The sequence below is a fragment of the Kwoniella newhampshirensis genome (genome assembly GCF_039105145.1).
Source record: "Kwoniella newhampshirensis strain CBS 13917 chromosome 10 map unlocalized Ctg14, whole genome shotgun sequence".
Lineage (NCBI taxonomy): Eukaryota > Fungi > Basidiomycota > Tremellomycetes > Tremellales > Cryptococcaceae > Kwoniella > Kwoniella newhampshirensis.
This window is the reverse complement of record NW_027118344.1, coordinates 169,123-189,650: the sequence shown is the minus strand read 5'-3', so window position 1 is coordinate 189,650 and position 20,528 is coordinate 169,123. Positions and strand designations below refer to the sequence as shown.

The 20,528-nt window shown below is 50.0% G+C and overlaps 5 protein-coding genes across 5 annotated transcripts; 3 read left to right on the top strand and 2 right to left on the bottom strand.

The window, feature by feature from the left end:
- Window positions 1-209: 209 nt before the first annotated feature.
- IAR55_006778 (uncharacterized protein) lies at window positions 210-2,660 on the top strand (the record flags this gene model as incomplete). The annotated part of the gene is made up of 7 exons (XM_066949857.1): window positions 210-554; window positions 623-1,004; window positions 1,058-1,222; window positions 1,276-1,391; window positions 1,449-1,642; window positions 1,694-2,186; window positions 2,235-2,660. The coding sequence occupies 7 exons, from the start codon at window positions 210-212 to the stop codon at window positions 2,658-2,660; spliced, it is 2,121 nt and encodes a 706-aa protein (XP_066799549.1).
- A 248-nt stretch (window positions 2,661-2,908) lies between these two features.
- Window positions 2,909-6,199, top strand: IAR55_006777 (uncharacterized protein; the record flags this gene model as incomplete). Its single annotated transcript, XM_066949856.1, has 9 exons — window positions 2,909-3,078; window positions 3,218-3,679; window positions 3,863-4,014; window positions 4,079-4,465; window positions 4,538-4,719; window positions 4,783-4,969; window positions 5,031-5,393; window positions 5,455-5,585; window positions 5,639-6,199. 9 exons carry the CDS (start codon window positions 2,909-2,911, stop codon window positions 6,197-6,199), a joined length of 2,595 nt encoding a protein of 864 aa, XP_066799548.1.
- Window positions 6,200-6,366: 167 nt separating this feature from the next.
- Window positions 6,367-8,021, bottom strand: IAR55_006776 (peptidyl-prolyl cis-trans isomerase D; the record flags this gene model as incomplete). Its single annotated transcript, XM_066949855.1, has 7 exons — window positions 6,367-6,685; window positions 6,770-6,895; window positions 6,977-7,065; window positions 7,130-7,352; window positions 7,450-7,550; window positions 7,621-7,791; window positions 7,929-8,021. 7 exons carry the CDS (start codon window positions 8,019-8,021, stop codon window positions 6,367-6,369), a joined length of 1,122 nt encoding a protein of 373 aa, XP_066799547.1.
- Window positions 8,022-9,430: 1,409 nt separating this feature from the next.
- IAR55_006775 (nucleolar protein 58) lies at window positions 9,431-11,558 on the bottom strand (the record flags this gene model as incomplete). The annotated part of the gene is made up of 7 exons (XM_066949854.1): window positions 9,431-9,586; window positions 9,644-10,201; window positions 10,259-10,653; window positions 10,707-10,788; window positions 10,845-11,113; window positions 11,172-11,374; window positions 11,440-11,558. The coding sequence occupies 7 exons, from the start codon at window positions 11,556-11,558 to the stop codon at window positions 9,431-9,433; spliced, it is 1,782 nt and encodes a 593-aa protein (XP_066799546.1).
- Window positions 11,559-12,130: 572 nt separating this feature from the next.
- Window positions 12,131-20,466, top strand: IAR55_006774 (uncharacterized protein; the record flags this gene model as incomplete). Its single annotated transcript, XM_066949853.1, has 31 exons — window positions 12,131-12,242; window positions 12,350-12,514; window positions 12,598-12,710; window positions 12,833-13,005; window positions 13,055-13,128; window positions 13,180-13,243; window positions 13,297-13,592; window positions 13,645-14,034; window positions 14,090-14,466; window positions 14,596-14,709; window positions 14,766-14,885; window positions 14,940-15,434; window positions 15,510-15,833; window positions 15,896-16,076; window positions 16,144-16,438; window positions 16,496-17,590; window positions 17,648-18,002; window positions 18,078-18,391; window positions 18,476-18,600; window positions 18,665-18,831; window positions 18,894-19,098; window positions 19,164-19,236; window positions 19,295-19,448; window positions 19,511-19,609; window positions 19,677-19,732; window positions 19,790-19,844; window positions 19,901-20,028; window positions 20,088-20,125; window positions 20,181-20,260; window positions 20,313-20,403; window positions 20,459-20,466. 31 exons carry the CDS (start codon window positions 12,131-12,133, stop codon window positions 20,464-20,466), a joined length of 6,336 nt encoding a protein of 2,111 aa, XP_066799545.1.
- Between the last annotated feature and the right edge of the window lie 62 nt (window positions 20,467-20,528).

The following is a 20,528-nucleotide window of genomic DNA, read 5'->3' as shown; positions in this document are numbered from 1 at the left end:
AGATAATCAAAGCCCAATCCCATCACGTGGAACTTTAGGTCGACGCTCTCCTCCTCTCGCCCGCTGCATACACTCTTCGTTCCAGCGCGGTCATGATCCATCTGCCACGACTCAAGCCGCTCTGCGTCCATTGCCTAAGCTATTCGTTCATCTCTACAGATTGCTCTGTCAGCTGTGTAGTAGCCGGATAAAGCGGTCCGTCTCTCACGATGTCTAGGCCCACTCTACTTCAATCGCAGACGAACGCGCTTCTCACCCTCTTGAATCTCAACCAACCCCCTCCAACCGCTTCCTCCTCAGCAGGTCCATTTCCTCGACCATCATCTCCTACATCGACGTTCGACGATAACGCTCAAGCACCGTTAGTGTGGAAGGTACTCATCCTCGATGATCTGAGCAAGGATATATTGGCTACGAGCTTGAGGGTTCAGGATCTGAGGGAACAAGGAGTGACATTGCATATGCAATTGCATTCCAATAGACCGCCTTTGGCAGATGTACCAGCCGTCTATCTCGTCTCTCCGACCCTGTCCAATATCCGACGCATTGCCGAGGTACGTTCTCTACCCTGATTGCTACTGTGAAGATCGTTTGTACAAACTAATCCCGTATTGGCATGTAGGATCTCAATCCACCTCTTTATTCCTCTTATCATCTTTCATTCACCTCCTCCCTCCCCCGGTCACTACTCGAGGAATTAGCTTCTCTCATTCTCGCGAACGATCCTACAGGAAGCACTGGTCAACTCATCTCCTCTGTCCACGATCAATTCCTCGATTTCCTGGTTCCTTCACCCAGCCTTTTCTCGCTCTTACCTCGACGAGAAACGAAGACTGAAGTCAACGGGACAGGAGGGAAGAAGGGCGCAAAAGCGCCAAAAGAGAAGGAAGTTGAGGGAAGACCGAGCTATGTGGTATTGAACGACCCAAAAGCTGGAGAGCTCGAGATAACGGAAGAAGTGGAGAGAGTCGCGAAAGGATTGTTCAGCGTGATCACGACCATGAGTGAGTCGGTGGTCGCTTTCTTGACGTTCGGAACCAGCTGACCTGTTCTGTAGACTTTATACCCATTATCCGGTGTCCACGAGGTAATGCTGCAGAGATGGTGGCAAGAAACCTTGACGCAAAATTGAGGGACCATATTGCGTCAATTTCTCAACGAGGTGGGGCAGGAAGGGATACAGGGTATGGGTCGGACGGCCTCAGCAGCCTTCAGAGACCTCGTAAGCTGGTCAAATTCTTCCTATGTTGCTTCCACTAATGACTGTGAGCGCAGTGCTTGTGATTCTGGACAGAAATGTCGACTTGATTCCCATGCTCTCTCACTCTTGGACATATCAGGCCTTGGTTCATGACGTACTTGACATGAAGCTTAACAGAGTGACTGTGGAGGTAAGCATACCAAAATATTGACCGACGACCGGCCTTTGCTGACGCCTGTGTCGCTAGTCGCCTGAAAACGGCCGACTGCAGAAGAAATCGTATGACATCGACTCGAAAGATTTCTTTTGGGCGAAGAACGCTGGCAACCCTTTCCCTCAAGTTGCCGAAGATATCGATGCGGAATTGAGCAGATACAAGTCAGATGCTGCTGAGCTTACGCGGTCAACCGGAATCAGTGACGTCAACGACGTTTCTCAGATGTGAGTGATTTCCTGTCTGTATTCGGGGTTCTTTGCTCATACGGCCTATAGCGACTTTTCCTCGAACACCGCAAACCTCAAAACGGCTATCACTGCGCTTCCTGAGCTGACGGCCCGAAAGCACACCCTCGACACGCACATGAACATTGCTACTGCCCTCCTTCAATCAATAAAGGAGCGAGGCTTGGACAATTTATTCCAGGTCGAAGAGACCGCCACTCGACAGAACAAAGCGACAATCGTCGCCACGCTCAAGGGTCAGACAGACGACCCGGAACAGACCGCTCACCCCAACGCCGACGACCAACTGCGACTTGTGATCATCTATTTTCTCTCAATGATGGACAACGCTCTGCCAAAGGAGGATCTCGCTGAATTGACCAGCATGCTCAAGGAAGTCGGTGCAGACGTGGCAGCATTGGAGTACGTGAAGAAGGTCAGGGAGGTGACGAGGATGACCATGATGGCGACGCAACCCGCTGTGGCAGCACAGGCTCAGACAGGTGGAGAATGGACCCGAGGATTTAGTGCTTTAGGTAACAGAGTGAGTCACGTCTCGACTATAGACAACATCGCGGCTGACTTCTTCTAGATTACGGACAGATTACGAGAAGGCGGTATTACTGGTGTCGGTCTTGACAACATCATCTCAGGCGTGAAGAACTTTTTGCCGGCCCGCAAAGAATTGACAGTGACCAGACTGGTCGAAGCTCTCATGGAACCCACAACAGCAGCCACACAAGCTTTACAGGACACAGACGACTATCTGTTCTTCGATCCCCGGGCCACTCGTGGTCGTGGTCCAACACAGTCTGCAAGGGGCCGTCAGCAATATCAGGAAAGTGTGGTGTTCGTGGTGGGAGGAGGCGGATATGTGGAATATGGCAATCTGATGGAATGGGCAAATAGATATCAAAAAGAGGGTGGTGGGGGCGGGAAGAAGGTCACATATGGAAGTACGGAGATCTTGAACCCTACTGCCTTTGTGAAGACATTAGCGGAGCTTGGAGCAGCATAGAAAAGTCGGTAGTCGGAAGTGAGATACAAATGTAGATTACTCGTAGTGTGATGCTTTGATTATGCTCAATTCATGAACGGTATCAGGCGGAGATCACCGCTGAACCCCCTCGGTTGGTTCGAGTGACCGCATCATCATCACAACGACCGGTTCACTTGCTCCGCCATCAACACGACTGATGATTTGTGTCCTCATCCGCTATATAGGTCAACAACTTTGCTCCCATACAAGAAGAGAGAGCGACTAACATGGCATCACTTCGACGACCATCCGCCGCGATCCCACGCGGTCAAGGGCATGCGTCTGGGCCTTTGGGCTCAGCACCTCGACCACCTCCTATGCCCGAGGATGGTGGACGGAAACGGGATGCCAGAAAGTCAAAGGTTGGAGATAAGATCAAAAAGCGATTGAGCATGAGGTAGGTATGCAGTTCCGACTCGGAGGATCACTGTCACGGCTCTTTGGCTCAAAGATCGTATCATGGGCAGGAAAGGATGAGACGCAGGGCATGTTATTGTTGCTTGTGGGGAAGACACTGACAGAGGTCTTTGCTTTAGATATGTTGGAGAACAGTACACACCCGCTCCACCTTTACCTGGTCAGAGCGATTTTCTTACATTCGATCCATATGGAGGAGCAGACTTCACCCCAGCCGACAACGACAACGACAACGACAACGACAATGATGATCTTGTCGCTGGCGGGGGAGAGACCTATTTCTCACAATTCGGTTCACCTGAATTCTCTCAATCCGGATTCGGCAAATTGCCCCAAGCACCTTCTGTCCCTATCAGCTCGGGGGGAGCTGCTGTTGCAGGAGGGAGAAGAGGTGCTGCGGATCATTCGAGGGAGGAAGAATGGGATTTGGAGGAATTGGGGAAAGATGGGTTCGATCTCGCTGGTTACGTGAGAAGGACTTTGACGGGTGCAGATGAGGATGAGAAGAAACGGTTCAGAGCAGCTTTAATGAGAGCGAGACAGGGCAATGCGAAGGAATTGCAGAGGAATGTGTTCAAGCAGTGAGTGGGACGAATACAACTGTCATGGCTTGGAGGTGGAATCTACATCGCCAGGTCGGATGACAACGGGATCGGAAAGATTCGTCTTTGGCCTGAAAAATACCTTGATATGTTATTGCGAAGAGGAGTGGAGAACGACCTTGCGTTGTTGGATGATCGCTTGAGCTGATGTACCGCCTCCAGCTACGCTGAATTCGTCACTATCTCCAAGGAAATCTCCACTTTGGAAAACGACATGCTCGAGCTGAAAGAGTTGCTTGGCCAGTGGAAGGATCTACCACAGTTGATGGGAATGGAAGCTACTCTTGCTCCCACTCTTGACAAAAATGGTAATCGTACGTAGTTTGTCCAATGAAACTGTGAGACAAGGGAGCTTTTGCTTATCTGACCTGATTGCAGTGGAACGTCGACGGACTCAACGCAACTCAGTCCTTGACCTTCAAAACCTGTACAAAACCCAGCTCACTCAACTCTGGTCAACCGTCGAAGGTTCTCAGAAGTACCTCCCGCTCGTCCCTGGCCGTCATCTGGTTTTCGAGACTCACAACTTCGTCGAACTGAACGCTGCTACGTACAAAGCCAAACAAAGCGTCAGTCTCTTCCTGCTCAACGACCTTTTGTTGATTGCCGGGAGAAGAAGAACCAAAGGTGCGACCACGACAGATGTTGCCGGGACAGGGATAGGAGGAGTGGCAGCAGACAAAGAGAGAGAAAGAGGGAGAATGGTAGCGGAACGCTGTTGGGTCTTGGCGGATTTGATTGTTGTCGATGTCAAAGACAGCGGAGGTAAGCTGGCTAAGTTCCGCATTTGTATGGCGAAACCACACAAGCTTAGGTAACACCGTCCTGTATCTTTAGATCTCACGAACGCCCTGAAAATACGACGAGGTAAGGAAGTCTGCGTATATCGAACGAGCAAACCAGAAGACAAGAAGGCTTTGCTGGGCGCATTCCGACAGGTTTCGCAAGAGCTTGGTGAGAAAAAGCGGAAAGATAGCGAGAAGGAACAGGAGAGGAGAAAAAGCATGTGGCATGGTGATGTAAGCTCCCATAAATTCCAACTTAGCTTGCTCAAAAGGTGGCTGATGTGTGGGTACGCACAGAAGGGCACACCGAACTTGGGTCAACCATCTGGTCCTGGCGGGGTGGGAGGAGGCAGACCCTTATCCATGATCGGTATCTCTATGGCGGACTCAAAAGACTTAAGGTGGATTGACGAATATGGTGATGAGCTCACGATGGCCATCGCTACGAGGGACTGGGAGGAAGCGGTCAAGCTCGTCGAGAAGGGTCAGTCCCGGATGATCAGGTCAATCAGGCTCCAGTGCTGACATTTGAGTCCTTTACCCAGGACGAGACCTTCTCAAGACCGTGGCCCCTAACCCCTCCGCGCTCTCACTCATGACTGCTTGCCTGGACCAACTCGTTCCGTCACTCATCACTCAGATTTCGTTCGACCTCTCTTCACCTCAAATACGTAAATCCAACACTTCTTCACTTGTTTCTCTCCTCGTCCGACTAGATCGAGCAGATCTCGCTAGAGATACTTTCCTCCGAGCAAGACGGGAAGTCATGCTGAAGCGAGTCAGGGGTATAAAATGCGAAGGAGATATCAGCATTTATATTAGCGAATTGGCGATTGTGTGTTTCACCGTGATCAGACATACGAGTGATTGGTACATGAGTGCCTTCAAGGAGAACAAGATGGCGTCGGGTGAGTAAGAGTTTCCATTGATGGTGGGGGCCTCCATGTTCTGATGCACAAATCGGCGCAGGCTTTGTGACATGGGCAAAAGAGCAAATCGAGACTTTTGCGGACTTGTTCCGACGACAAGTCTATGCTCCGAACATCGGACAGAGCACTGTAGACGAGTGTATACACGTCACGGCGTCGCACAATAGGAAGGTCAGTATAGTCGACTGTCGTATTGCTACTAGTGCTGATACTTTTCACGGTAGCTTCTTCGAGATGTTGGCCTAGACTTCACTTATCTCCTATCTACACTTCTCCAACCCGACCCGAAATCATCCGACCCGCATCCTATATTCAACAACAACATCATGATGGCATCTACCCCTGCTCCTGGGTATCATATCGAACCTTCGCCGTATGTCTCGTATGTGCCCGACACTCCTGCTCCTGCTCCACCAATGGGCTCTCGTACTGTCTCAGCTTCGTCTTCTTCGTCGATGAAGAGAGATGGTTCTAATGGCGGTGGTGGCGGATATGGAATGAGAAGAGAAGGATCCAACACAAGCGGTATTAGTATGACTAGACAGGGATCGTATTCCGTCGAAGTGGGTAATGCTGGGGGAAGTACAGCTCCATTGAGTATACCTTCAAGAGCGGTGAGGAGACCGAGTGGAGGAACAGGCCAAGGTCAAGACTCGGGAAGAAGTACACCGACTCTTGGAGGATCTGCCCAGAAACAAGGGACGGATAATGGACCGATGTTACCACCTCGAAGTGAGAGGAGGGGAAGAGCACCACCCAGGAATCCGGATGGATCTCTGATGTGAGGAGGATATGATTTTTGTAAGAAGAGACATATTATTTCGTTCCTTGGTCGTGGCACTCCTTCGCATGACAGTGACAAGTCTCGATCATGTTGACGCTCTGAAGAGGTATAATTGATGCATTGAATAATATATACTACCAATCCCAGTTCCGTGATGTTTCACCAACTCTACCCAAACATCTTACTGAAAGCTTTCCTCTCCTTCTCCTTCCGCTCCTTCCTCTTATTCTCCACATCTTTCAAAGCTTTGATCACTCCCGCATCACCTGGTACACACTGCAAAGCAGCCTTCAAGTCCTTCTCAGCCTCTTCATCGTCCTTCTTCTGGATCTCCGCGAGCGCACGTCGGTAGAGTGCTTTGCCCTTTTCGGCCGGTGTGAGATTGGAGAGCGCGAGTGCTCGTGTGGTCAGTGAGATAGCGAGAGGAGCTGCCGGAGGTGAAATTTTGAGAGCGGCCAAAGCTGCATTGGTAAGAAGCGGTAGACGACTGCGAGATAGAGTAAGATTATTAGCACATACATGTTCTAATAAACCTGGAGGGCAATGTTGGAGAGACTTCGAATACACTTACGTTGCTCGGAAAGCCTCGACTTGCTCGGCTGGCGCATCGTCAGGCAGGACTGGGTGGACGTCAAGATATCGAAGTGCTTTTTGGTACTTGTCAAGGGCGATGGCGAATTGGCCTGCCTTAAATTCTCTACGAGTACGATGGAAGATGAAATCAATCAACAACAGCTGACGGGGTCGAGATGACAACCAAGAGTTAAGGCATACTCACGTTGTGCCAACTGCCTTCAATTTGGTAGCAACGCCCAAAGCCTCTTCTGCCTTTTCCGCATCAACGCCTTCCTCATCTTGCGGATAGTCCTGTAAGTAGATCACCGTAACATCAGCGTCCCTTCTCAATACTCCCCGCCTGGTTCGTACTCACCTCCCAGATGTCTTCTCCAGCAGCTGTTTCCTGAGCCTTCTTTCTCTCCTCATCTTCTTTGGCCACCTCTTCTTCGCTCAACAGTCCCGCGGCAGCAATCTTGACCTCTTCGTTTGGTTTGTCGGAGATGGTGGGAATGGACTCGATCCGTCTAACGAGACCTCTGTTCGATCGGACTTTACCGAAGACGACGTGTGTCCCATCAAGGTGAGGAGTAGGAACGCTGTGTGAGGAAGACCAGCACTTCGGTCAGCTTGGGTCTGGAACATCAATGATGGGAGAAAGGAGAGTGTCGAGCTTCTCGAGCAAGATCAACTCACGTGGTGATGAAGAATTGAGAACCGTTGGTGTTGGGACCAGCGTTGGCCATGGAGAGCAACATTGGTTTCTCATGTTTCAATGTGAACGCTTCATCTTCGAACTATAAATATCTGTTCAGTGAACCCATTCTGAAGTGTGTCCGACCGATAACGCTTAGGAGATGCACTCACCTTATCTCCATAGATTGATTCTCCACCAGTACCATCACCTCTCGTGAAGTCGCCTCCTTGGAGCATAAATCCCTTTATGCATCTGTGAAAGCTGGAACCGGCATAAGCGAGCTGTCGACCTGAAGAATTGGTCCTGTCGCCCAAACAAAGATGTCTGAAGTTCTCAGCGGTCTGTGAAAGGGAACAGAGGTACAAGTCGTCGTCAGCAGATGTTTGATGAGAAAGAAGTAAGAGAGGAGAGGGTGATGCGAACAAGGCCTCTGCGCCAATAGAGGTCGAATCCAGGATAGCAGTAAACAGAGACACACCTTTGGAACGACATCGTCGAAAAGCTCAAACGTCAGTCGACCGGCGGGAGAACCGCCAATGGTCATATCGAAGTAACAGATCGTGTTGGGCATTGTGAGAGCGATCTCTGTGCGTGTGCGTGGTGGTAGATTAAGTGCGGGTGGACAGAGGTGAATGGAAACTGCTTTGAAGACAGCAAGACGAGTGATATACTGGAACACGTTTTCGAGCATGTTCTGTCCTTGACCTGGTCACAACCTCCACTTTCCGCAAATCTCACCCCACAAACCTCCACCTGAGTCTGATACTGCAATGTGGCAGTCCCGTCTAGATCCGTCGTTCCCAGTCTATCAGCATTCACGAGCCTATCGGGCATGTAATAGACGTCAAGGATAGTATGCATCACAATCGGCACCGACAAATACACTGAGCCCAGAAGGCCCATTGAACCAACCTTCTCATCTCTTCCGCTGACTTCGGCAAGGTGGTACATCCAGCTGTGGAATTTGAGACGTTGAATAGGAGCTCTCTTGCTTGTGTGATGTCGTACTTCAGGGAGCAAAAACTTGAGGTAGAATTGTACTCTGAATACCAGAAGCGCAAGTCCATTTTGGAAGAGGAGAGATCAGCCTCGGACGTCCGGTGGGATCAGCCCTACCGATTCGACGCAGAGGAATCGTACCATGACTATGGTCATCAAGTGCAGCAAGGTTGGGATAGTCAGCCTCAGCTGCAACCTATGTACAAGTAGACAGAGTAGGAGTGTCTCATGTCTGATGATTACGACCATCTGTCCGTAAAATACTGACAATATGCCTCATGACATGCCTCAAGACATTTCGGATATTATCTTATGCTCGTTGTCTTCATTTGGGCCCACACGATAAGACTCGTGTCGCCGAATACGTGTGCAGGTACGGGGAATTTTAGACTAGTAAAGCAGATTCCTATCAAGGACCACTCCTTTACGATCGAAACGACTCCGTAAAAGAAGGCAAGGTGTCTCCTCAAGCATCGCCTCAAGGGCAGGAGGCAGTAATCATTTCCGAGTGCTTAGCCCAAATCATGGAGTGGAAGGGAAGTGAGAGTGATTGAAAAGGTTTCACGCACTAATGTGCGAGAAGTGGGAACGAATCTTGCTACATGCCTCACATGACTGGCCATCAGAACACGATTCATAGTAGAGTAACAAGAAGGGATCTCGTATGCCCAATGCCTTGACATCTGAATCAACAAATTATTCACAGCATGCGGTCTGGGGATGTAACTCAGAATATCATTGGATCAATTCAAAGAACGCCAAATGTGGCAATGAGCATACCGCATATCCCGAAATGAAGCACGACTATTCGTTATCCCTGGGTATATGGTGCATACAGGATCGAAAGTCACAAATCGAGGTGTTATCAAGATGAAGTTGATTAGAAGGACAAGGTGTAAAGCGGAATCAGGTGTGATGTTGAGGTGAATGAACAGAGTCTAGGTGCAAGATGAGGTGAGACCGAAAGACGATTGTAATGTCTTAGGCCTCCGACTCTCGCTTCTTCTTCTTCTTCTTCTTTTCACCATCTGCAGCCGCCACCGCTCCATTCGTTTCGGGCTCAACATCATCTGCTCGTCTCTTCTTGGACTTTTTCTCGCCCTCACCCTCCTCAGCTGCCTTCTTCGCTGCCTTAGCCTACAATTGCAACGTTAATCAGCAGAGGTCCGGGGGATCTCACGAGACGCAACTCACAGCCTTCTTGGCCTCCTTCCTCGCTTTTCGCTCTTCCTTTGTCTCACCAACTACCATTGACTCATCGCCATCCACATCCATGGATATATCCGCGACCTCACTCTTTCGCTTCTTCTTCTTGTCCTTCTTGTCCTCCTTGCCTTCTTGAGCCTTCTCTGCTCTCTTCTCCTCCTTGACCTCCAATACAGCCTCAACAGCTTGCTTCACGGCCGCTGGGGGTTGTGTTGGTAACATTCCGTTCACACTGTCAAGGGGCAAGGCGTCGGTAGCAGAGTTGTATGATCCAGTGGCGCCAGACATCTCGAATCTCGGTTGTTGACGACCATTCACACCAGAAGTCACCTTTCGGACAGATTGGATGCCAGCTTGGTGTTCGAGAGCACGCAGTCGGGATTCAAGCTTGACTCGGTTTGTGATACCGACTTCGGCAGCAGCGGCGTCTGATCGAGAATCGGCGTCGGAAAGGGCGTCGACACGGATGGACAACGCAGCCTTGGTTGCTACCATACGAGCCATCTTTCCCTTCAACTTTTGAGGTGCTTGTCCGATCAGGGAAGCCTACACGCGATAGATCAGTATCACCGACGTTGTCGACCGTCACAATGTAAAACTTACGTGGTAGATCAGACCGTATTTAGGCGTATCGTGTTTGGTCTTGAGGGCTCGGAACAGAGCCTTCTCAGCACCAAGAATCTGGACAGTAGATGCAGGGTGCTTGGCCAAGTTCATCAGAGAACCAGCGTGACTGATCAGTCTAGCACCGACTAACTCTCCGACAAGAGCGGTGAGGTTGGGAGCAATGGCTTGCATACGATTTCGGAGGTATTCAGAGAGCTGAGTTCGATATTCGGTAATGGAAATGACTTGGTCACAGAGGGAGTGTATGTGGGCCATATCGGAGTCGGAGATCTCAGTTCCCATAGAAAGCTCTGCCGCAGCTTTGATGGTGGCTTCGAGGTCTTCAGGGAGGATGAGCTCGAAAGATGTGTTGACGGCGTTGGTTCGGAAGCCTAATGATGCGAAGAGTCAGAAGAGCACTACTGTGATGTCGGAACACACGTACCCATAGCCTTCACGACTCGGGCGTAAGCGAGATTGTCGACGATGATCTTGGCCATCTCCGGGAAATGCCATCCATACCATTCCTATAATGATCATCAGTACCAAATTCTTTGTTGCGCGAAGCTCAGTCGAAACCCACCTTGACTCTCATGGAATAGATGTTGATCTCCTTATCAAGGTCGTCCAGGAGCGCAATAGCTTGGATAACCATGGTGTCAACCTTGTCGGTGGAGAACTTGAGCTTGAATCGGGAGAGAGAGTGACCGAGACCGAGAGACATGGTGTTGAGATCTTTTTGGTCGACGCCACCAAGAAGAGAAGCGAGCTGTTGTCTGATACCTCTGTAAAGGTCTTGAGTCGAGGAGTCGGAAAGAACAGGGATAGAGAGTGAAGATTTGATGGTAGAGGCTGATCATAGGAGGTCTCAGTTAGGAGCCAATGTTGCTGGGCAAGCGCGGGTACTCACCCAGTTTGGGATCAGAAACGACCAGCATCTCCTCCAGCTTCTTCTTCTTCTTCTTCTTTTCTCCATCACCCTCACCAGAACTGCCAACAGCATCCACCAAGAATTTTGACAATGAGTCGGTCAATCGTCCATCCTGGATAGCAGTAAGATCTTCGACAGCGGTGGCAGTAGATGTGAATCGCTGGATAGCCTGCACCTTTAGGCTGTGAAAGTATATGAATCAGGTCAGCGGTAAGCACGGAGGAGGCACTGCGACATCGAGACATACGCCTTGTTGGCACCTTCTGGTGTCTCGAACTCCTTCCACAGGTCTTTCGATTCTATTTTGGCATCACTGCTGAGTTTGAAGACAACAAAACCGATAGCGGTTTCGGTGAGGACGAGCATGATCGTAGAGGATGCAGTGACGGAAGGCTATCTTCTTGTAAAACAGGGACTGTGCTTGCTTTCAGCCGGCCTGGAGATAGTAGTCGTGATTGTTCGCCTTATCGAGGTGCGGTAGGAATATCGACTGAGTGTGATGTCTGACTGCGACCTCTCTGAAGATGTCACTGGATCAGAGAAAGAGGATGTTCAGGATGAGCTTGCAAAGTTGGATTGAAATTCGGTTAGCTTTGACCTTATCACTTGAAGTAAAATTCCAGGTTTGAGGTTCTGAAAGTGTGAGAAATCCACGTCATTATAATACGGAGTTGCATTTGGAATGTCCGTGCCACGCGACTTACATCATCCTGAAATGTGTTCGACCTCCGCTTTCCAAGCGTCAGTTTGTGAGTGATCACTGCTGATATTCGACAAGCGTGATCATAGCAACGACACGCCAGTGTATACCTCGCCCGTCCTCCCAACACCCCAGACACACACGTATCATAGCAACCATTCTCTTCGTCTCTCTTCATTCATCACAACTTATTCCTCCTGTTCTTACCTTTCCTTCACGAATCTGACAAGTCGGGCCTATGGTGGTGACGTTTGACCAGACATCGACCTCACTTGGTAAACGTTCACGTCCAGATCATATAACAGGTGGGATCGAGGTACTTGGTCGTAAGCGTTCCAAGGACCTAAGACGTAAGCGTCGCGCACCTTGACTATACAGCCATGACGTGTCGGTTACGACCTACGCACAGCGACCTCTGTATTACGGACAGTTGTGCTTACTATCAATCGTTACTCAGGCGCTACACTTCATTTGTCACGCCACCAGCCACATACTCATCCTGCATACGGAACACAAGCATCGGCAGAATCAGGAGCCTTCTCGTACGACGACGAGTACTACGAGGAAGAGGACTACGACATTGAGGAGGAGATCGCGAAGCTCGAAGAGGAACTAAACGATTGTAAGCGTCGTCGATAGCTCTAGATTGCCAGATAGGTTTCAACGCGTCGGCATGGCCAGTTCCCTTCTGACATTTGATAACAGCCGGAGACGAGGAAGAATTTGAAGTAGCGATGGCAGAAATATGGCCTTCTACGGTGCCTAATAGACTGGGTGACGAGTACAAGAAGGAGGGTGTTACACGGAAGCTCGAGGACGTAAGTTGTTCCTGTACTAAATCCCTAGATGTCTATTTGCTAAACAGGGAATTGACCAAACGTTTCTCTGCTCTTCGAATCCTGCTGTCCCTGGTGACTTGAATTGGCTCATAATCCACTAGCCTGACGACCCTCGATTATCATGTCTCGGTCTTCCCCTTTCTCTCCCTTACGAGGTAGAGACCCTCGCGGAAATGGATGATAAGCTGGATCTCATATGTTGTCGTATGGTTGAATGTGTGAAGGCCAGGGAATTTGGCATGGGTTTCCGGGTATGGGACTCAGCTTTATCAATGTATGTGGTGTATTTTTACGACAGCGGCATGAAACTGACCATGATGCAGCTGGCAGAGTATGGGTTATCCGATGAAAAGGGAGGTCAAGATCAAACTGATATTTCTTTACTATGAACTTTTGTGTGAGTTTGAGGAGCTGTCATGAACGTGTTCAAGGGCTGACACATAAGTAGTTGTACCGGGACTTTCCGCCTCATTCATCGAAGATGCTGGGAATCAATTCATCAGCCTCATAGGGTGAGTCACCGCAAGCGTGGACCAGCGGTCTGGCCATTGACCCAATTGAACAGCGATCGATCCATAAACATCTACGATTTCCGAATCCCATGGCGGCCTTTATACGATGCCCTCTACTTCGAACTCTTTCCCCACCCCAACAAGCTCGCCCGCCATTCTGTCAATCTAGCCCCTTTGTTCTTAAATGTGGCTGAGGCTGCCCAACGATTCTTTCACCCAGGGGACGTTGACGAAATGCTTGAAGCTATCGTTCCAAAACTTGAACCCTCTATGGATTCGATCCTTGCCACTCAGGCATTTCTCGTCCACTTCTTACCCATCTCACATTGTCAGAAATGGTTGCCACTCAGTAAGCTTTTGCTGTCCTATCGAGCCGCCGACGTTCATTGACGGTAGTACAGTATTCCGCCTATGGCACGGCCTGAATAGCGGTCTTTGGGATGATCAGGCTTCGGATCTCATGGGCCAGCTAGCGATTGCTCACGTAAATCCCGGCAAATCAGATCCATCATTTATCGACAAGATCCCAAAAGGGACGTTCAATACTCCGGAAGAGCAGGCAAATAACCCAACATTGCGGAGAAGGATGCGAAATCACAAGATTAGACTCCTGGAAGTCGCAGGGAAGGTCGAGGAGGATGAAGATGGGGTCAATTACTGGGCGAAGCCTGATTTGCTACCCGAAGAAGAGAGCCTTGCAGATCCAAAGTGGCGTGGAATCAGGAAAGACATCGGTATCTTCACACACCAGGAGTTCGAGTTCTTGATGTCGAAATGTCTTCGATCACTGAGTGAGCCTCGGCGTTTCCCAACGAGTGTATTGTGCCTGTCTAACGATTGGTGCAGACGTCCCCGTTGGTGGTAGCATAGCTTCTCAAAATTCAATGTCAGTCACAATGGCGGATGGTCGTGCTAGCAAAAAGGTGCTCGACGCCAAGAAGCCCATCGATAGGGTACAGAGTCTCGCCGAAACGATTGTTTTCTGCATGTCGGAAGATTCCGCCTTTGTTGCCACTCCATCGGGTAATGCGACCCCAGGGACGGCTACACCAGTGCCTGTGCCCTCAGCGATATCGAGACTACAGAATGGCAGCATCATGTCTAGGGCTGGGAGCAGTGACAGTCTGGCCGTGGCGGGTCAGAAGAGTGACGTGAACAAGAAATATCTGGCAGGAAGTAAAGCGCTCGACCACATGTCAAGGCTTTTGACAAGTTGTGAAACCGTGAGCGTTTTGCCGACCTTCCAAAGCTGATGATCGTAGTTCTTCCATCCCAGCAATTCTGGGCACTGGTCCGCATTTCTCACCACCTTCCTAAATCACCTTGCCAGCAATTTTGTCGAACGATGGAAGTCCGAGGAAGAGCCCGATTGTAAAACCCCAGTCGCTTGGCGTTTGACACCTTCGATCAAACGCGAATTTGTGCTTTGTCTCCGGCCGCTGGCATTGACATCCATGTTCAACAAGGTGAGAGCGCCTTTTAGCAGGACTAGGAAAGCGAAGCTGAGTCTAGTCCGGTGAAGGATATGACCTCCGTGGGGTCAGCCATTGGTGCGCTGAAGAAATTAGCCTTGTTGGAGCCCGAATTGATCATGCCAGCAATGATGGAGAGAGCCGTGCCTTCTCTACAAGGTCTTGAGGAGGTACGCAAACAGGCTCTGGTGAAATGAAACAGTCAAGCTGACGACCTTGGATAGACCCAACGAACACCCGCTGTCACTTATGCGCTTGCAGCACTTTCGCAGCCCCTCTCCGCACGCCAGATATGGCGGATGGGCGGAATGTACATAGCCGACATATTCGCTCTCCTCCTCCCCGGTATCGATCTCAACGATCCCGCCAAGACTGGCCTGTCATGTATGGCCATCTCTAATATGGTTGATTTCATTCACATGGCGGACATCTCTGACCTAGATGAGTCGCACGAGGTCCGTCCAGGACCCAGATCCGTGAGAGCTGTAGAGAGACCACGGGTGGACGACGACCCTAATGATCCAGTCCAGCAAGAGATGGAGGATCTCAGTCCAGAGGAAGTGAACGGTAGAGTCCGCTTCGCTACTTCGGCGTTCAGGGACTGGGTACCAGAGTTTCTCGGCAGGGTTTTGTTGCTCTTCTCCAATCTACCCGAAGAAGGAGGAAAGTCTGGGAGAGCGGGCGGCAAGACAGAACAGATGACGTTGCAGAGTGTTCTGGTGCGTTTGCCTCGCCTCTGCAGAATAATACCTTTATAGAACAGTCGTCAAGTCTCGCTGACCCCTGTCGCGCAGCACACGTGTGGAGGAGTGTTCGCCGCGCTTGACGAAAAGCTTTTCGACTCTGTACTCGATCAGATCATCGAGTACACCACTACCACTTGCCGAGCCAACGCAGTAGATGCTGTAGGCGAACTTGTGCGAAACCTAGCTTCGGCCAACGCACCAAAGGTATTCGCGAAGATGTTCCCCATCTGTCGACAGAGGATCATCAACGAGCTAAAGTCTGGAGCTTCGTCCATGAGGACGACAACAACGTCCATTCCTCTTCCCGCAGACGCGGCATTGCACTGGTGGCAGTCAATTATGATTGGAATGCTCATTCCTGGCCGTGTGATGGTAAGCGATAAGTTCAGTACACCTGGCCCACAGCAGCAACTGACACAGGTTTGTTCGGGCAGTTATCCGAAAAGGAGACTCGACAGCAGTACATTGACTTGCTCAAAACCATGATAGACTCAACATTCTCAGAACGAGGTTGGCAGTGGACCGGAAAGATCGTCGAAAAATCGGTCTCCTCTTTGACTTCAATATATTTCAAGGAGATGCGCATGTTGAACGATGATGTCATTAAGAGTGAAGGTTAGTTTCTCGTCTCTCGATTCGCTATAGAAGCGAGCTATAGAAGAGAGCTAAAGAGCCTTTTCAGATTTCGAATCCAATCACACGCTCTACTGGGGGAAGCTATATCGACCGAGCGAAGTCGTACCCGAATGGAGGGTTCCATCTGCCGAGGACATCCAGATGGCATTTGACATAATCAAATTGGCTGATGATGCTGTCTCAAAAGTGAATCAGCTGCTTGATCAGAGCTCATTCGGGGAAACAGTGTGGATCAACGAATTCTGTCGATCAATCAATGTGGTGGACAAGGTTCTTCGGGGTACCTATAACCTTATCGCGGAGGTCGAGTCGAGAAAATTTGGAGGCAAAAAAGCTCCTTCGTGAGTCTATTATGGGCAAGGAGCCCAAGCGGTCACTGATCGAGATACTGGAAAAAGGTACTTGCCTCAAGAGCTTGTGCAATTGCTGCCGCCATATAAGTCTGGTCTCATTCTCACTGATCCGGAAGATCCACGATACCAGCACGTCGCGAAGTTCCGAGAGCGTGTCGGCGAGACCTTGCACCGTGCGGCATCTGCAATGAAGATGGCAGGACAATCGGATAACTCCGTAGAAGGCGTAAAGCTCATTGTCACAACTATTGGAACGTTCCTTACTGCTTATGGTGTGAGATCGAAGCAATTCTCGAACGCGCAGACCGCCTACTCCGGGATGATGGCAACAAAGAAAATGTACGAGAGTCAGAGAAAACACCACCGATCTATCTTCTTGGCGGGAGCATCAGTTCACCATCAAAATCGCTTGACCACACTAGCCTACTATCGACAGCGATCAGCGTTGGACGACAAGCTGATAGTCAACATGCTTGATTTCTGTCTGTCGCCGTTTGTCAGGGTACGGCGATCGGCACAGAGTACTCTCGACACTATTGCCAAGCTTTACAGAGGGGTCTGGATCCTCTGTTTCCCTACGCTGTTCGATGCTTTAAAACCAGGTACTGATCCGGACATCATGAAGGGTGCGCTGTATGTCCTTCGATACAATCATATCGGCCTTCACCGAATCGCCAAAGATTGGCGTCAACTTTTACAACTCACGGAGGGCCTACTCAGTGCACACCACGAGAATAAGGCTTCAGTTCAGGCTCTAGTGGCGAAAGCTACAGATGAGTTGATTTCCCGGATCAAGGAACCCGTCTCGTTCGACATGGATATACGAATCGAACGAGTGCATCTTGCGGCGGACGAGCTAGGGTCCTTAATCTCGTACAAACCTGACTCTGGTCTGGTGGCAAGCATACGACAAGGAACCGTGGATCGCCTCGCCCATCAGAACGAGCAATGGGACCGCTTCGTCAATCGGGTCATCGAAATCGCTGAAAATCCGCAACTCAACTGGAGATACGTCCTTTCAGCTTCGAGATTTCTTTTATCAGTTATGAGAAGAGATCTACCAACGGATCAGCGATTAGCCAAATTCTTTGTTGGCAACGTCCAAAACCCACACCCGAGGATCAGGGATTACGGGACTGTGTGAGTGCGCTTCAGCAGTAGCGTCACAACTGAAACTAACCTACACACGCCGATCAGTGGAACTACCCGTCTCTTATTTCATATCGCTCTTCGATCGCTTTGCCAAGGCTCAGAAGAACTTCTTTTCCTCGAAGAGCCAATCGACGCGTTCACAACCGAATTGGAATTGAAGGATACATCTCCTGCTTTCACCGGAAAGTATCTCGCTTCATTCAAGGAGCCTTTGCCAGAAGACGAGTCCAAGGCAGTTCTCCAAGACAGAGTGCAAACAGGTTGGCTGGCTTGGGGCAAGAAGATCGAGGTCACGAGGCTATCACGATGGGATGAGGAGATCTTCCCGGTCGAAGAGAGTAGCTTACCGGTAAAGGCATTGATATCCGACATCATCAGTAGGGAAAATTGGTGGCAAAAGGTTAGTTCCTGGCCATGGCCTTACAATGCTGTTCGTACCACAGTCAAATCACTGCTCACACGTGTAATATTACAGATCGCCGACCATTGGGCACAAGAAAACGAACGTAACTATCCTTCGGCAACGCACATTGATTTTGTTCTGGCTCTGGCGCAGTTATACGGAACACCGGTATTCCACTCGTTAACGCCTATCGTCGAAGCTTATCTCGCCGAGATGGACAGCACGAAGGTATACGATCGTCACAAGATGAGAGCGATGTGGGAATTGCTTGCAGGTCTATTGAGAGGGTCGATGGAATGGAGTGGGAAGGATAGGAAGAAGTTCTGGGATTGGTTTGAGGGAAAGCTACCCGAATTGTTTGGGAATATCAGACACGATACTACCAAGTGAGTAACGCTGTCTTATTTTGCTAAGTCATGTTTCGATGCAAAGGGAGAGAAACGACTTGCTGACGGAGTGCGTGATCCCAGATGCTGGGATATCTCAGTAGAGTATGTGCTTTGCGATCAAGATCCCAGAAGGTTCAAGCCACTGGTAGACTTCTGTATCAACACCGCTCTCAATGCAGATTTCCAGTCTGGTTCAGCTTTCGATTGTGAGTTGTTTGGGCGTTGCGAAGTATGGTCGCACATGTAGGCTCACGTATCGGACACCTTCAGTGGCACGGCGAGTGCAACTGGTGCGGTCGATTATAAGGTGTCTTCAGTGGCGATTCAATGCCTGGGCGGATGCTTTCGTTGATCTCTACTTCAAATCTGTGGCATGTCCATACGCCGAAGTTCGAGGACTGATGGCTTCCGTCCTTAATGCTATCGACCAACTCAAGGTGAATCCACGCTCAAAGAATGAGGCGATCCGCTACTGACTACTTGTCGGAATCGATTATAGTTCTACCCCTCATACCCCTCGGCTACCGCTTTGACCACAGAGATTCTCAACGATCCAAGCGATGAGAAAGATATCATGCACATACGGAGTGGCCTGTTTGTCCCACAACTTCAGCAGATCATCGATTCGTTGCCAGAGTGGAAGAAAGAGAGACCTCATGGACCGAAAGCTGTCTTGTCTACGCACGACACCGCAGCTCTCACTGGCGAGTCTGGCTCCCGACAAGGTTTCTTGACGATGTAGACCACTGACCGGCGACCTTCTCAATAGCTCTTAGTTGGTTGTCGGTTGAGCTGTCGGATGTTCACGCTGTCGCTACTTTCCCATACATCATCCATATACTGTAAGTGACGAGAGACCACATTATCCAGACGTATGGCTGATTATCGACGACATGCCAGGCCTGAGATCTTCGAACTTCGAGACTTGAACGACAATGCGGATCTTCAGCGGACATCTGGTCGTTTACTGGCTGTCATCACCTCTATCACTCCAGCACTCGACCTCATTGAACCTCTGATGGAAGCCTTGATCTCGATTCTCCAAAACTCAACAGTAAGTTCACACCAAGCAGCGTATTAACGCTACAGTCAGCTGACGTTGATTCGTCTTCTCAGTCTTGGAGAACCAAGATGCACAGTATGCCGGTGCTGAGTTTGGTTTACTTCCGAAATCTGGCTTTACTGTCAGAAACTCTCAAAGCGAAGTGTCTCGATGTAAGTTCCCACAGCGGGGAGGGTGGGGGGTGAGGCGAGCACGGTCCATACTGACGTTTGTATCCAGGTTGTTTCGGTCTGTTTGAGAGATCCCAACCAGGAAGTGAGAGAGATGGCTTCAGCGTGAGTAGACCTTACCATGCTACCACTTTGCCAATAATAAGGCTGACGAGAACACAGCACGCTGAGCGGCTTCCTGAGATGTTCCCAACGAGCCATGGTCGTCGTTCTCAAGGTGAGTGACAGTGGCATTAGAAGAAACACTTAGCTGACTCTGACATCTCGACTTAGGATCGATTTGCCCGCGAGATCAAGTCCACTGTCCTGCCAAAGCGACGCGATGCTCCCGGACAAGTCAATCCCGAGTATCAAACGAAGCTGGTCCAGCTTCATGGGGCTGTGCTGGGCGCGACCGCTTTGTGAGTGTTACCAGGCTCATGATGAACGAGGTATCTGATGCATCGGCCTTTGGCTTCAGAGTTGAGGCATTCCCATACACTGTGCCGAAATTCATTCGTAAGTTTAAAATTCTGCGAGATGACGAGATTGATACTGATATCCCTGGATGTAGCCAAACTTCTGGCCGACGTCCTCGCACCAAGAGTCTCAGATCCTGCTCCTATCTCCACCAGCATTCGAACTTGTGTAGCTGTAAGTGCTTGACACTTTCCCGGGCCACTACAATGCTCACTCTTGGCGGTAGTCGTTCAAACGAACACACGAGAAATACCAAGACAAGTTTTCGGAGGATGAGCTGTCAGCTATGAATTATGCTCAAGCGGGCAACTCGTACTGTACGTGACTATCGCGATCTATCAGAGTTGCAGCTGACGTGACGTTTCGCATTAGATGCGTGACCGGTGGGAAGTGTACCGGGTGAAAGGCCCTCGAGAAAGTATCGACAACAGCTAGCGGACAT